This window comes from Gobius niger (assembly GCF_951799975.1).
Source record: "Gobius niger genome assembly, chromosome: 8".
Classification (NCBI taxonomy): domain Eukaryota; kingdom Metazoa; phylum Chordata; class Actinopteri; order Gobiiformes; family Gobiidae; genus Gobius; species Gobius niger.
In genome coordinates this window covers 11,073,961-11,090,644 of record NC_136859.1, presented here as the reverse complement: position 1 = coordinate 11,090,644, position 16,684 = coordinate 11,073,961, and the positions used below count along the sequence as shown (strand labels likewise).

The following is a 16,684-nucleotide window of genomic DNA, read 5'->3' as shown; positions in this document are numbered from 1 at the left end:
TAGAAACAATGTAAAAGGGACAGAATTAAAGCTCAAGCTGTAATGACTTAAACCAAAAGGAAAAGTTACACAAGCAAATGTTACTGATGTAGCGATCACAGTGGGTTCAGCTCGACAAATGGGATGTAAGTTGTTTTACTCACACAGATCTAACATATATTTAAAAAAAAAAAAAGAAGGTCTTGGCTTTCAAATGAGGTATCACATATGGGCTGTTAGCGCTCCAGTCAATACGCTTTGAGAATTTCATTATGTATAATTCCAGAAGATAACTTTAACCCCAACCATAAGATGGCAGATAACATTGTAAAAGCGTTAACCGTCCTCTCTATGAATTATCTGAAGCAACAGATCACTTCCTCTCCACCCTTCTCATATTTGAGTGAATAAACAAACAAAACGTTTCCTTCAGACAGAAATTACAAGTACAAGACCTCTGTCACTTGCATATAATTCTACAGACTTGACCAAACTCAAACTGAAACATATCAGAGCAGAAATCTTGCACTCACTTGAGAATGTGGTAAATGTATTAGACGTTGTCACACAGATCTGTAAAATAATTGTACAATGTAAAGATGTATATTTTTTTAATAAATGTGTAGTTTGGCCTTGTCAGTATTTGAATGAAAGGATGTTATGTTTAGCTATTTAATTTGTATTTAAGTCAAACACATCAGCCTTTCTCATCTTATAGAGCATTACAATTTTAAATAAACCACAATAATTATTTAAATAAATAACCACATGTAATTGTTATTCATTTATTACAAAAATATGTACATTACTATTTGACATGTCACGATGTATACACAGTATTTACAAGAAGTGCTGGTTTAAACAATCAAAAGGGCATTAGATAATTTCAGCTATTTACATTACATCTTTGTACAACAGTTTGGAATAATATAAAGTACAGGCAAGTTTACTGCTTGGTTTGGTTTCTTTCCATCATCTCTTGCTCCACAGACCTGTTGTGGATGATCGTCTCCAGCGCGGGAAACTGCAGCATCTTTTTCCTCTGTGGGAAGAAGGCGCAAATGAGTCGGATTCAGCAAAAGACACGGGAAAGATGATTATTATTTTATTTGACTTACCCTCTGGTGGTTTCTGTACATCTGATTCAGCGTGAGGAGGAGGATGAGCAGAAGCAAACTCAGGCCGATCAGAACGGCGGCGTTGTGCGAGACATTGGCCGGTTTTTCTTCACTCAGTCTCTCTGCGGGAGAAAACACATCAGCGTCACATTCACTCGTGTTCTTTAGGATAATTATTTCTGTATTTTAATGCCATTTTTGTTGGAATTATCACAATTTCCACCTGATTTTATGTTTTGTTTCATACAATATATGGCGTCAAACAGTTACTCAGCACTTAAGTAGCATTTTCTTAAGTACTTTTTTACTTTTACTTACTTTTCTTACTTTTACTAAAATTATTAGAAAGCAATATTACTCTTTCTGGAGTAAATATTTTGGCCTCTCCACCCAAATCTGCTCAAAAGTAGTTCAAAAATCAGGATTTGTGCTGATTTTGAGCAGTTTCTAGAACTTTTTTGTCTCATTTCAAGTGTTTTTTGTCGTATCATTAATGTGAACAAGTTAATTTCTCTTATTTTAAGTAAAATAATGCTTGTTCCATTGGCAATCTTGTTTGAAGAAATCCAAACCTACTCAAAATCAGCATAAATTGTATTAATTTAAGTACTTTTGACCAATCTAAGATAAGATGGCATTTTTTCCAGTGACACATTTTGATTGTAAGCATTTCTATGTGTGATTATTATTAGTCAACCTCTTAACCCCCACCTGAACCAAGCACATTTTATTCAGCTTTATCCACACATCTAAAAGCTTCTCAACTGGTGAGCTTACAGCCTATCGGCCAATGTAACACCTCATTTGAAAGCTAAGACCTACAGAAACTCTTCTAAGCTTCTCCCTTGTTTTTGTTATCACATTTTAGTGTTTTTTGTTGAGTTTTCATTACTTTTTGGGCATTTATTGTAGTGTAATGTAGCTGTGATCAAGCCAAAACATGTCAAATAAGCAACAAAAATGGCAATCATAACAAGGAAGAAGCTTAGATGAGATTTGTAGGTCTTAGCTTTCAAATGAGGCTGTAAGCTCAGGTCGAGAAGCTTTCACATTTGAGTAAAGCTGAACATGCACTCGGTTAAGACGGGGGTTAAGAGGTTAAATCAAGAGGATGTCTGGAATGGTATAAAAAAATATCAATATCTTCCTCCCCCACCTCTATAAAGGCACTTACCGGGACTCATGTGTTGAATGTCGTAGGTCACATTCCCCAAGACGCCTTGTTTTCCATAAAAGAGACACGTCCACTGTCCTTCTGACGCTTCACTCAGCGGGACACTTCTGCCTTTCTGAACGGACGCTATAAACCGATTCCCGCTGAGGTCGGAGGCTGTGTAGATCCACTCGTATTCTGTGACGTCGCTTGTGTCGCTGAGCTGGCAGGTCAGAGTGAGGCTGGCTTCTTTCATCGACAGGACCTCAACCTCGACTGGGGGGAAATGATACAGAGCGAATGTTAAAACACGCTCCACAAAAACACTTAAAATCATCAATCTTTCCTTCTGAACTCACCTTTGGCCGTCACAAGCAGCATTCTTCGCTCTAACCTGTATCCTTCAACAGAGGCAGAGCACTTGTACCATCCTGCGTCCTCAAAACTGACTTCCCCGAGGGCAGCCGTTTTGTCCCAGGTGGAGGCACGGGCCACAGGGGCAGAGAATGAGGGAGGGAGCGCCCCCAGGGTAGGTTTGGAGGTGGAGATGTTGTGTATTCTCTCCCAGAGCGCATTAGGGGTTAAGTCTTTGGAAAAGACGCAGGGGAGCATCACGGCTGAGCCCACCGCCCCGTAGATGTTTGTGCTGTCGTTTGGAGGCTCGACGATGCCTTTAAGAGACGAGGAAAAGGAGAACACAAAATGAAAACATGTCAGTGGGGCTTTTGCTACTGTGACATTAAGAGTTAGCTTTGGTTAAAATTAGAGCTGCTATCACTAAAAAAATATCGTGATGCAATATCCGTATCGCAAGAAGCCACAATATTTCACAACATCAGTTTTCATCTTTTTCGCAAACTCAGCCAAAAAATGCACTGAATTTATAAATGTGTAAAAGTTCTGGCTATGTGGTGCTGATGTAGTGTTTTTTAAGTCTTCTTTATTACACAGTTTGCTGAATAACTAGTTAGTTGCAATTTGTGTTTAATTAGAATAGAACATGTCGTGTTGAAATGGTTTAGTGAAATATCACAATAATATCATTATCGTGATATAACACAGTGGAAGTGCAGCCCTTGTTAAAGTGGACACTTTGCTTATTCAAATCACCTACAATTCATATTGGCTGCAATAAAGATTTTGAAATCTAAAGTGACTAAAACATTTTCTATTTTTACCACTAGAGAAATTAAGATGTATATTTTTCATCTTATTCTTAGCGGTTGTTTCAGGACATAAAACTGAAAACCATTTTCTGTGGGTCACGAGCCATTTCCATTTTTCTCAATATTTTCCATTTGAAACGGCATGGAAACACTGCTGAGTCTGTTAAAATGGATGTTATTGAGTTGTTTTGATGATAATTTCAGCCTCAAAGGCAAATCTACTGCTTGTTCAATACCAAGCTGAGTGGAAAATACAATGTTTTATTCGATACATGCCAAATTACATTTATATTTGGGTCATTGTAGGCTAATGGTGGGTCCCGAAGTCATACCCCACTGATCTAGATTAAACATCACATCACAATTAAATGTTTACTGTCTCACCTTTAACATCCAAACGTGCCGACGCTCGCCACTCTCTCTTCCTGTGAGTGACCACACAAGTCCAGTTTCCTCTGACATTTTCTGCAGCCCTTAAGCTGAGCGGTGTGTTTCTGGATTGTCGGTAAAGTCCTCTGAGAACTGTCTGCTCTTCATAGGGACTGCCATTTAATGTCCACTGCACCCTGGATCCGCTGGGCCAGTCCCCTCCGCTCACACCGCAGCTCACCTCCACGCGCTGCCTCATTATGGGAGCCGCGGGGGAAATGGACACTGCAACAAAGACACCGTGTCAGAACTTGATCATAAAACAATGTGCAATTAAACACCAAGGGATAATGCAGATGTTTTGACAGGGTTTATGATTCCCTGTATTCCTTACAAAAGAAATAAGGATTTGGATATGTCTTTAAAAAGATAATGCCATCTCAACACGTCTTCACTTCTCACCTGTGATGACTCTGAGGTCGATGTAGGTAGTCACGGGCCTGTAAGTGTTGTCCAGTTTCACAGTGCAGGTGTAAACGCCCGCGTCCTGCGCTCTCACGCTCTGTATTTGAAGGCTGTAGTCCCCCAGGCTGAACTGCGTGTGAGGGCATTTGACCCGCCATTGCCAAGCTGCGTTCCATAACTGCACACCGCTCTTCAGCATCTTCCAAACAGAACTATTAAACATAAGAGAGAGTTTGTTTTTAAGTTATGCCCGGCGGGTTTCTCGAATTGTGTCTTTTTAAAACACTCTACTGCACATTCATTTGCGCAAAGTTGGGAATATTGTTTTTTGGTTTCTAGCTTTTTCACCAATCAAAGTCCAGGGAGTGGAATTTAACCTCTGTGCCACAATAAGTAAATACAAAAATAACAAAAAGATAAAGAAAATCTGAGAATATGTTTATGAAACCATTTTAGTCTGGCAGCATTATCTGTTAACTTTGAAAGGGCTAATAGTACAAAAGTAAAGCACTTTTAAAATGTCTATTCTATACACTTTTTAGATCACAGCCCAAGTTCCATGTGTGGGTACAGGGAACAAAACTCATCTAAACGGATATTTGTCCTTGCATTGTTGTCGTGTTGCCATTGCGTTATATTTGTCACTCTTTTTTTTGGGCTTTGTTGTCCTTTTTTGACTGTCTTTTGTAGCTTTTTTTGGCGTCACTTTTTCATCACTTTTTTTTGTCCCATTTCGGTCACTCTTTTTGTCACTTTAGTGTTGCTCTTTTGTAGCTTTTTTCCCCCACTTTTTCATGACTTCATTGTTTTTGGCGCTTTTTTCCAAGAAGCTTTTAGATTTGGGTAACTAAAGAACATATGGCCACTTCAGGCGTTAAGAGGTTAATGTGTAATTACTTGTACCTACATGTGTAATTACTAAGTCTCGCTCCCTGTACCTACACATGGAACTCGCCGGCGTTAATGTAAAGTAAATAAGTGACCTCATTAACTCACCCATTGCTGTTGCTCCATGTGACGCCAGGAGAGACAGTTTGGGGGGTCAACTTACAAGGCAGGACGACCAGAGAGCCCTCTGCGGCAAACACCACCTCTGCACTCTGTCCATCTGATAAAACACAACAGTATTAAAGCTAGCAAATGTAGCAAAACATGTCACATTTGTTCAACTTCATCGATAGAAAATCACCTTTGAAGAGAAGGCACAAGACCGTGAAAATGAAAACGTTTGAAACCATTTTGATGATATTGTAATGAGCTCTCGGGAGGTCGAGTGATAAATGGTGTCGCGAGATGTCTCTGGGGTTTATATACAGTGATGTGGTGAAGGGCGGCACATTCAGTAAGAAAAAGAAAACACGTGACTTCGGCGTCTGCGCTCGGCTCGTGTGTGTGTGGCGGTGTGTCTTTGTCAGATTGGAAACTCTAACACAGAGATGTAAACAGGGAAAGCCACTTCCTCCCACGGATTCTCTCTGTTGCCCTTTTACGCAATCGATTAACCCGTGCAGTTTTCAATCTGACTGTGGGAAAATGTGCAGAGAGATGAGGATTTACTGCTAGATGTTGCAAATTTGCAGAAAGCAATGGAAAAGTGCATCTGAGTGTTTTAAACTCCTCATTCTCCATGGTTTTCTTGTGTGTTGTGTCGACCTTTCTCAGCCTTTCTCCTGGTTTAGTCTTTGTTCAGTCCTGGTTTAGACCCGTGGCTGTTTGAACTCCTTGTTTCTCACATAAACATCTCTTCTGTTGTGTGAGAACCAGGATTACATGGGTCTGCGGTTGTGAGATCTCAAAGAGCAGCTGCAAAGGTATTGATGAAGGTGAATCATCCTCTCTGCTCTCTTTCCATTGTGTCATTTCTCACAAACACAGAAAAACAAGACAACAACATATTTACATATTTTGGAGCAACAGTTGTTTTTGTGTCAACTGGGGTCACATTATCCCCAAAATAATCAAGAAAACATTCAAGGGCAGGTCCAGTCATAAATGTTTTTAGTATATTTTTTGATTAGTTTTAGCCTCTCAACCCCCACCGGAAACCGAGCACGGGTTTCTGCAGTTTTGGCTTTGCCCAAATCTAAACGCTTCTTGAGGAAAGCGTTGAAAACAAGGCGGCACGGTAGTACAGCGGTCCCAGGTTCGATTCCCACCTGGACGAGGCCTTTCTGTGTGGAGATTGCATGTTCTCCCCGTGTCTGCGTGGGTTTCCTCTGGGCACTCCGGTTTCCCCTACCACTAAAAACATGTACAATAGGTCAGGATGAATGAGAGCATGTTTGAGAGCGTGTGTGTGTGGGACGACGGATGGAAATTTACATGCATGATGAGACCCGTGTATGTTCATTAACATGCACTGTCCCGACCAAATAAAGCAATAAATAAATTAAAATTAAAAATGAAAGCGTTGCAAAAATGTGACACAAAAGAGATGGAAAAAAAGTCCAAAAGTAGCAACAAAAAAACGGCAAAAAAACCCCCTGCAAAAATGTGGTGAAATCAAGACAAAAAAAACGACAAAAATAATGGAAAAAATGTGACAAAAATGTGACAAAAATGTGGCGACAGAGCAGAAAAGTTACGATCAGTTTAGCCTTAGCTTTCAAATGAGGTATTACACTGTTGCTCTCCAGTCGGGAAGCTTTTAGATTTGTGTAAAGCTGAACTGGAGAAAATGCATTGTTTCACACCAGCTTAAAGTATTGGCTTGCACCCGCTTTAAAGCCACACCGCGTAGAATTTTACACAATAAATCAAACTGAAACACAAGCATTTATTTTATGACAGATATTTTCATCATCGAAATATACCTCATAAATGTACAAACAAACATGAGGCTCACCCGTCCTAAGATATGACTGTAAACTTTACTGGGAGTGGGTGCGTCTACAGCTCGTTTCCATGGTGATGTGACAAAAGGCTGTAGAATTTGAGATTTAAACAGGTTTGGTCCTCAAGCCAAATTCATTCTTTTATTACACACGGCAATAAATGCATTTTCTGTGTGGAGCTGGTCACTAGGAGGATGTTTTGTTTTGCCGGCAACAGTATTGTCCCAAATTTTACACAGTGTGCCTTTAAGTTCTATATCAGACCTTCTTTACTCTTGGTTCAATCATGATTTAGTCCTATTTTATGTCTGCTTTTGGACCTTGTTTAGTCCTGATTTAATCCCCTTATTTTGGTCTCGCTGCCACTTTCCTCTGAAGCGATGACACCTGGTGAGAAAAGTGTGAAAAAGGCTTCACAGAAATTATAACCTGTGACCGAATTGAAAATCTGTGACTTCTCTCTTCCTGTTTTGTGGTGCGCCCATAACACGACCACAGGCTCCTACAGAATTGTTCACAGAGCTCGTGTCACTGTGTCAGGGGACGCGGTCTTTCCTTCAGCTGATGTTCTGATCTGCCCTACAATCTGAATTTGTGGTCCACGTTTTCAGATCGAGGAAAACACCCCTGACATGCACACAGGCGTAGGGGCGTATAATGCCATGTTAATGGGGGGTTACAGTGGAACATAAGTAAATAAGGCTCTTCAGCAGAAGGGTTTCTCATTTTTTCCGTCACACAGTAATTTCCATCCAAGCTGAATTCAAATACTGAGATCCTTCATATTATTGTTCATTTTGGTCCACCTTTAGTCCACGGTTTGGGGTTGGGTTACTGTACTTTATTACCATTGTTTATTGGGTAGGGACAGTGCATGTTAATCAGCAACAAACCACTTGGAAAAGTGAACAGCACAGACACAGGTGGGAGAAGTGTCTTGCTAAACAACACAACGACAGTATACGCCAGTCAAAGATGGATTTGAACTGCTGACATTTTGCTCCTTTAACCACTAAGCCAGTCGCTCCAGAGCTGGTTTAGTTTGGAAAGGGTTCTGTCTAGGGCTGGGTTTTGTCACGTGATTCAGAGTGCCCATAATACAAGTTATATGCAGAATGTTTATCTCTTAAAGGGATATTTCAGGATTTTCCTATTTATCCAGAGTGTTGTTGATTTCTGTAGATATATATATTCATTCATGGTATAAATATTTTTAATTGATGCAGTCCTTATGTTAGAAGAGTTTAGTGGTGCTAGGCTAGTGCTAGGCTAGTGCATGTCTATGGTAACTAGTAGCCTGCATTAAAAACCTCAGTAAAATCATGGGGTCGTCCTCCAAATGTTGCCATATCTGATTTTTAGAAAGCTCCTTTGTGAGTTCACGTAACGCCGGTAAACAAACTACTGTAGATCCGGCAATCTAGCAGATCACTCCGCCGCTGCATAGCTCAGTGGTTCTCAACCTTTTGGAGCTGCAACCCCCATTATAACAGGTAAAGGGGTTCGTGACCCCCCGCCCGGGTCACACCGTGAGAAATAGGAACATTAGCCTACATAATTCTTAAAAAAACAAAGAAAAAAAACAAATAGCGGAAATAAAATTCATGGAACTTCGAACTGGTACAATAGCAAACACATGCTACAATAAAACATTACATTATTTGCTAATGAAAATATGTGTATTTTATCTAAATGATCTGGCGACCCCCCAAATTTGTCTTGCGACCCCCATGGGGGTTCCGACCCCCAGGTTGAGAACCACTGGCATAGCTTACAACCACAAAGCTGATGCTGCTCAAATATTCTTCTGAATGCAAAACTGTGCTTGGGTCAGACTGTTTTTAATGCAGGTTACTAGTTACCATAGATATGCACTAGCCTAGCATTAGCCTAGCACCACTAAACTTCAAATGCATGAATATCCCCAGAAATCAACAACACTCTGGATAACTAGGAAATGAGGCCCTATGTCAAATATCCTGAAATATCCCTTTAATCCCTGCCTGAACTGAGCACATTTTCTCCAGTTCGACCTTACCCAAATCTAAAAGCTTCTTGAAAAAGAAAAAGTAAAAATAGCGACAACACGGTCGACAAAATAGTGATGAAAAAGCAACAAAAACATGACAAAAAAGCACCAAAAGTGAACATATTTTTAATCAGTTTTGCCTTAGCTTTCAAATGAGGCGTTACACTGAACAATAAGCTCTGAACTCTCCAGTCGAGAAGCTTTTAGATTTGCTGAACTGGAGAAAATGTGCTTGGTTATGGTGGGGGTTAAGAGGTTAAGAAAAAAGGATCATATAAGTGCACAAATTGAGATTTTTCTTGTGCTGAATGAGCTCCGTTTCATTTATTTATCCTTTTACTGGAGTAGTTAGAGTGCCTGCTGTGATGTGTTCTAAATAAAGACTGTGGTAATACAAACATACAGGGGCCTCGATATGACATGTCTATTGTCATATAACGATACATTCAGATACTATATATAGTTCTGTCCTGGTTTGGTCTCTATTCTGTCAGAAATTAGACCAAATTCAGAGCTAGTTTTGGCCCTGGATTAGACAGAGATTAGCTTTATGAACAATTGTACACATTCTCAAAAGGTGGAGTGAAAAAAAGCGCAGCAATTGTTTAAGCTGAAGTAACTTTTTCCTATGCCTTATACAGACACAGCAGTTTCCATCGATGCGCTTCTACTTCTCGCTCTTCACACGTAGGACACTGATAAAGCTTTGTGAATGATTGTAAACAGTGGCCGTGTGTCCATTTGCGCGGTACAGGCGCTGATGTGTTTTACTGGCAGTTGACGCATATCATGACAAAACAAACACTCCACCGACAGTTGAGTTTCTGTTCAGTCAGCGCGCTTTGCAGATAAACATGACTGTGCCATTCTCGGGCAAAGGAGAAGACACTGAAACGCTTCAGGCGGTTTCTCTTTCAGTTAGATCGCTCCAAAAATACAATATATAGATTTCAAGTCTGTACACTGACTTTTAAATAAAGTTGTGCCGTTTCCCTTAGACGTTTTTGTGATCCTGAATTCAGCCTGTCCTATTCTGAAGTGGCCCTGCTCCTGCTTAAGTCGTGAGGTGGTGCTCCTGACGCTTTATCGGACTGATTTCAGTGCTCAAATTGCCGTTAGCTTCATCTGTGTCACTTCCCTCTGGAGAGCAAACCCCTTCAAAGAATAGGTGCTGAGATAAAGGCGGGATTGTGGTCACAGGTAGTTTGTGGTTACTGGAACTGGCTGCATGTTACTCCGCAGCACAATAATAGAATGACTAAAGGACGGAAACAGCATCATAACCCGGATTTACTTACAATAACGTTCTGATTCTGATCAAACCGCGGCGGATAATGTGCATGAGAATAAGTGGGGAGAGGCATTGCAATAACCTCAGTCACGCATGAAGAAAGATCCCTGATTAAGCCAAGTAGAGTTACCATGTTTCCTGGGGCGACAGTGGCACAGATGGTAGAGCAGGTCGTCTCATGATCGGAAGGTCAGGGGTTCGATTCCCACCTCCTGAAAGTGTACACTGTTGTTGTGTCCTTGGGCAAGACACTTCACCCACATTGCCCCCAGTGTCTGCGTGTGAGTGGATCCTTGCTGTAAAGCGCTTTGAGTGACTAATGTAGGTGGAAAAGCGCTATATAAGTTGAGACCATTTACCATGTTCTTTCTGTGCTGCTAAATAAAATGCAAGGTTATAGGCCAGTGTCACGCCTCATTTGAAAGCTAAGACCTACAAAACTGATCGTAGTTTTTTGTCGTGTTTTTGTCACCTGTTGTATTACTTTTTTATTGTGTTATTGTTGCTTTTCCGGCACATTTATGTCACTCTTTTTCATCACGTTTTTGTCTCTTTTTCATCACGTTTTGTCTCTTTTTTGTCCCTTTTTCATAAATTTTTCGTCTCTTTTTTTATCCTTTCTTCCATCACATTTTTGTTTCTTTTTAATCACATTTTTGTCTCTTTTTAATACATTTTTTGTCAATTTTTTGTCCCTTTTTCATCAAATTTTTGTCCCTTTTTCATCAATTTTTTGTCTCTTTTTTGTCCCTTTTTCATCACATTTTTGTCTCTTTTTCCTCACATTTTTGTCCCTTTTTCATCAATTTTTTTGTCTCTTTTTTTGTCCCTTTTTCATCACATTTTTGTCCCTTTTTCATCAATTTGTTGTCTCTTTTTCATCACATTTTTGTCCCTTTTTCATCACATTTTTGTCTCTTTTTCATCACATTTTTGTTGCGTTTTGCTCATGTTTCTGTCACATCTTTTGTTGCTTTTTCATCACTCTTTAGTCAAGTATTTTTGATGCTTTATCTATTGTGTTATTGTTGCTTTTCCGGCACATTTATGTCACTCTTTTGCCATCGTTTTGCTTTTATATTTGGGCAAAGCCGAACTGGAGAAATGTATTCAGTTAAGGCGGGGCTTAAGAGGTTTTAAACAAGCTCTAAAGGCTGTATAATGTTGGATTTCTGCTATGCTTCTGCACTGCAAAGATGACCAAAAGGATTTTAAAAAGCTTGAGTGCAGCATAATGTAGCTGCAAATACTTCCCAGAGTCTAAGTTATTTAAGAATGGAATTAATACACGTCCATTAAAGGAAACATTTTGCTAAACATTTGCCAAAACAACAAAATAAAGCGCTGGCCGAACACCTACAATATGTTTCACTCAAGCAGCCTGTTTTAGAGGCAGCAACTTTTCAATGGAAACAAAGCCCATGGTTCTGTTTAGGAGGCCAGATTTTCTTGATCATTTTCCATACACTCAATACTGTACCTTTTTTTTTCTTCCATTGAACATCATTAGTAATAACACAAAATTGTAGTCTAGTGGTTTAGTCTATCGTTTATCTATGACTGTGAAAATGAAATATCTGCGGTTGTGAAAATGCGTGGGTAAAGGCACTGGTGCAAAGCTGTAAAGTAATTAATTGAATTCAAAATTAACAGTGTGTCTCTTTGCTGGGCCCTGGAAAATTACACAGTTACATAAGTTGGTTTATGAATATGATTATTATTTGTTTTTTATTTTTTGATGACTCAAAAGTGGAATTTCTTGCAATAAAATGGAAATATTTGTATTGATATTTAAACTTTTAACCACTTAACCCCCACCTGAACTGAGCACATTATCTCCAGGTTGGCTTTACCCAAATCTAAAAGCTTCCTCTAAAAGCGAGGATGAAAACGCAACAAAAAAGTAATAAAAAATTGATGGAAAAAGAGAAAACGATGAACATGTGACGAAAAAGGGACAAAAAAGTGATGAAAAAGAGACAAAAATGTGATGAAAAAGAGACAAAAATGTGATGAAAAAGAGACAAAAATGTGATGAAAAAGAGACAAAAATATGATGAAAGGGGACAAAAATGTGATGATCGTCCCTTTTTCGTGAAGAAGCTTTTAGATTTGGGTAAAGCCAACCTGAAGAAAATGTGTCAAAAATGTGACAAAAAGAAACAAAAAAGGGATAAAAATGTGACGAAAGAGAGACAAAAATGTGATGAAAAAGGGACAAAAATGTGATGAAAAAGAGACAAAAATGTGATGAAAAAGAGACAAAAATGTGATGAAAAAGAGACAAAAATGTGATGAAAAAGAGACACAAATGTGACAAAAAATAGACAAAAATGTGATGAAAAAGGGACAAAAATGTGATGAAAAAGAGACAAAAATGTGATGAAAAAGGGACAAAAATGTGATGAAAAAGAGACAAAAATGTGTTGAAAAAGAGACAAAAATGTGACGAAAGAGAGACAAAAATGTGATGAAAAAGGGACAAAAATGTGATGAAAAAGGGACAAAAATATGATGAAAAAGAGACAAAAATATGATGAAAGGGGACAAAAATTTGATGATTGTCCCTTTTTCGTGAAGAAGCTTTTAGATTTGGGTAAAGCCAACCTGAAGAAAATGTGTCAAAAATGTGACAAAAAGAAACAAAAAAGCGACAAAAATGTGACGAAAGAGAGACAAAAATGTGATAAAAAAGGGACAAAAATGTGATGAAAAAGGGACAAAAATGTGATGAAAAAGAGACAAAAATATGATGAAAGGGGACAAAAATGTGATGAAAAAGGGACAAAAATGTGATGAAAAATAGACATAAATGTGATGAAAAAGTTACAAAAATGTGACGAAAAATAGACAAAAATGTGACGAAAAAGACACAAAAATATGATGAAAAGAGACAAAAATGTGATGAAAAAGAGACAAAAATGTGATGAAAAATAGACAAAAATGTGATGAAAAATAGACAAAAATATGATGAAAAAGAGACAAAAATGTGACGAAAAAGAACGTCAAAAAAAGTGTCAACACTGCTACAACGCAAGGAAAAAGATCCACTTATATCAGTTTTGTAAGTCTTAGCTTTCAAATGAGGCATTATACTAGCCATAGGCTGTAAGTTCTTCATTCATGAAGCTTTTAGATTTGGGTAATGCCGAACTGGAAAAACTGCATTCGGTTGCCGCGGGGGTTAAGAGGTTAATACAGATAGACTGAACATGGATGAGACTGAAGTAAACAGCGCCTCGTGCGGATTATGTGCAGCACTGTGCTTCTTTTTGCGCAGGACACCAGACATTACCGTAACAGCGCTTTGCATTGTGGGGACGATAAACATGGCAAAGTGGCAGCCATAAGCACGTCCTCTGTGTTTGTATCAAAGTTATTTAGACACAAGACGCATACATTGTGTTCTGCTGAAACAGACGCAATACACCGCTTTTTAAAACAGGTAATATTCACGCGAACGGACTGGATTTGATGTGTTTTCGAAGCTAATGCTAATGCTAGGGGTCATTGGTCATAGTAGCCGAAGAAGAAATCAGGCTCTGTAGCTGTTTCACGTCACACAATGGCACTAATGCTTTGTTTAATGATTACGTAAAGTTCACCTTTCGACTGTGACACAGGTTTACCGTGAAGATGTCGCTGCTCGGAGGTTTTGTGAAGGCGTCCTGTCAGTCTGCTGGAAACGTGCTGCGGACTGTCAGAGGCTTTTCCACCGGTAACTCACCGACACACGCGCTCAAAAAGTGTTTAGTGCAATACAGAATATCAAAATATAGAGAGTAGCTTCACCCGAGGCTGATACTATTCTTTACAAGTATGTAGTCATTTAGACCTGTTACAAAAAAAGTCTGAAGTTGTACTGTACTAAATTCCACTGTTACCAAGGAGATCCGCCATCTTTGCAGCTGTTAGCCTTTCCATTGGCTAACATTAGCTAAAAACAGTATAAAAAGTGGAGAAAAAAGCCGTGGAACAACTCCATTAGCTGCTGAGTTACTGCTGGTAAATACATGTAACTCACTGTGGTGTCCAAGTGTTTTAATGTAAACAATAACTCCAGTATTTTAACTTTTAAAATCTCCATTAGTTTACAATTGCTGCTAATTCCATAATGCTTAGCGATATGACATCACATTCCCGAACTCTATACAGTATTGGGCCTGTGGAAATGGATTCTTAATTACTCCTTTTGAAAATAATAAAAATATTTCTCTACGTTTTTGTATACTTTTTAATTAAAACATTATTTTAAAGCTTTATACCTTTACTTTTCCCCCACCCTTACTTGCTGTAGATCTTATATTGGGAATGTATGCTGACAAAACAGCAAGTATCAAGTCAAACACATTCATTTATGTAAACCAAAATCCCCTCAATACAAAAAGCATAGCTGTGTATTGAGGGGAGCATTGTATCTTCTACAAGATAATCTCTAAATTGCTGTTATGAAGATATTAGGGCTGCGATATGCGATATGCGATACAGCTGTGCAATATTGCGATAACAAGATTTTTGCGATATTTCCCTTAGCCATTTCATCACGATATGGTCCATTCTAATTAAATACAAATCGTTGCAAATTGTGTCAAAAGACGACTTCAACAAACACTGCATCAGGACCAAAACAAGACTAAAATTGAACTAAGCTAAGTTTACTAAGTTTGCAAAACAAATGTGTCGATCTGAGTCAGATGAAGATTTAGGGGAAGGATATTGCATCACCTAATATTGTGATATGTTTTTTTTTGCAGTTTATTGTGCAGCCCTAAAAGATATGCAAATGTACAATATCTAGTATATCTCCATTGTCAAGAAACCAACAATAAAGATGTAAAAGCTAAAAATACAGATACAGTGTTCTTGATGATGAGCAGTCTCTCAAAAAGGGTGTTTTTTTTATTTTCTGCACTTTCGTTATCTTTTTGAGCAACGAAGCAATCCAAATTTAGATGTACATTTCTGATAGTTTGCAAAGTTATCTCTTCTTCATCATTATGGAGTAAATCCCCCAAAATATTGAGATATTCATTCATGTCAATATCGCCCACCTCTATCTGTGTATTATATCACTTAGGTTGTTAAAGATTTTCCCTGTCTTTTCTCAGGTATCTGCTGCCCGATCCGAATGCACGCCATCCCCGAGTATAAAATAGTGGACAGATGGACGGAGAAAAGGAGCATGTTTGGTGTTTATGACAACATCGGCATCTTAGGTAAATATTTGAACGTTCAGTACCATTTTGTTAATCAGTTAGGTGCCTTTTTAATAAGTGATTTATGATTATATAAACTGCCAGATTATCAACATGTATTGTGCTTTTCTGTGATTGTTTTCTCATTTATCTTTTTAGAATTGCGTCATGAATCATAGTCACATTGTAAATATATTCTCTTTATAGTTTCCTGGCCATTATGTTAACTCATCCATTATGCCAGTTCATCGTGAGCGCCCATAGTCTTTGTATTGTCTTCCTTGTCATTTTGTTAATTGATTTTTCTCATTTGCATGTACAGGAGATTTCAAGGCACATCCGCGGGACCTCATCGTTGCCCCCTGCTGGCTGAAGGGGTTCAAAGGTAATGAACTGCTGAGGCTGATTAGGAAAAAGAAGATGATGGGAGACAAAATGATGACTCAGGACAGACACGACCTGGAGAAGAGGCTCCGCTTCCTGTATCGACGCTTTAACCGATACGGCAAACACAGATGACCTGCCCCTGAGATCAGGAAAGTGCCCCGGACTGTTGTTGCCTCACTGAAGTCTGTTATTCTGTTTTCTATGTATGCACTGTCAGAGAAAAACTATGGAGTCTCCCTTGTACCTGTTATTATTGTAAACAAATGGTGAATAACATTAAAAGCTCAAAGGAATTTATTTGGAAAGACTGTTTTTATTCCGTAAGGGCAAAGCAAATCCTCATATCAATGTTTCTTTGCTGAGTACAGTATTTCTACAGTTCATTTGGTTGTTTTTACATTTTGTCGTCACTGCAGCTAACAAACAAAGCCATTAACAAACAAAGCCATTATGGATGTAATGTGAGTGATTTTTATAAAAAGGAAGTATGTGTAAAACTAAACACATTTTGGGAAAACTGGCAGATTAAAAAAATAGAGGAAACAATTTAATGGGTGACTTTTAATTTTAAGGTTATGAACGCTCTGGTGATCACATGCACGATTTCCATGATTACTTTCACAAATAAAAAATATTTTACCCGAGACCCAATATTGTCCAAATAAGAGGCTTGTGAGTTCAATCCAAACTATGAAACA

At 38.7% G+C, this 16,684-nt stretch overlaps 2 protein-coding genes across 2 annotated transcripts; one reads left to right on the top strand and one right to left on the bottom strand.

The window, feature by feature from the left end:
* Positions 1-852: 852 nt before the first annotated feature.
* On the bottom strand, positions 853-14,110 carry lag3 (lymphocyte activating 3). The gene is made up of 8 exons (XM_079561354.1): positions 14,010-14,110; positions 5,247-5,358; positions 4,248-4,462; positions 3,801-4,070; positions 2,610-2,921; positions 2,272-2,526; positions 1,098-1,219; positions 853-1,021 (listed from the first exon to the last, which is right to left on the bottom strand). The coding sequence occupies exons 3-8, from the start codon at positions 4,447-4,449 to the stop codon at positions 926-928; spliced, it is 1,257 nt and encodes a 418-aa protein (XP_079417480.1). The 5' UTR covers positions 4,450-4,462; positions 5,247-5,358; positions 14,010-14,110; the 3' UTR covers positions 853-925.
* mrpl51 (mitochondrial ribosomal protein L51) lies at positions 13,714-16,311 on the top strand. Its single transcript, XM_079561389.1, has 4 exons — positions 13,714-13,849; positions 14,028-14,122; positions 15,513-15,620; positions 15,922-16,311. Exons 2-4 carry the CDS (start codon positions 14,041-14,043, stop codon positions 16,116-16,118), a joined length of 387 nt encoding a protein of 128 aa, XP_079417515.1. The 5' UTR covers positions 13,714-13,849; positions 14,028-14,040; the 3' UTR covers positions 16,119-16,311.
* Positions 16,312-16,684: the final 373 nt, after the last annotated feature.

Coding starts and splice junctions, on each gene's coding strand:
- lag3 (XM_079561354.1), bottom strand. CDS start 4,449: ATGCTGAAGAGCGGTGTGCAGTTATGGAACGCAGCTTGGCAATGGCGG. Junction 4,071..4,247: donor CGACCTCAGAGTCATCACAG/GTGAGAAGTGAA, acceptor TCTTTGTTGCAG/TGTCCATTTCCCCCGCGGCT. Junction 2,922..3,800: donor GGCACGTTTGGATGTTAAAG/GTGAGACAGTAA, acceptor CGTCTCTTAAAG/GCATCGTCGAGCCTCCAAAC.
- mrpl51 (XM_079561389.1), top strand. CDS start 14,041: ATGTCGCTGCTCGGAGGTTTTGTGAAGGCGTCCTGTCAGTCTGCTGGA. Junction 14,123..15,512: donor TGTCAGAGGCTTTTCCACCG/GTAACTCACCGA, acceptor GTCTTTTCTCAG/GTATCTGCTGCCCGATCCGA. Junction 15,621..15,921: donor TGACAACATCGGCATCTTAG/GTAAATATTTGA, acceptor TTGCATGTACAG/GAGATTTCAAGGCACATCCG.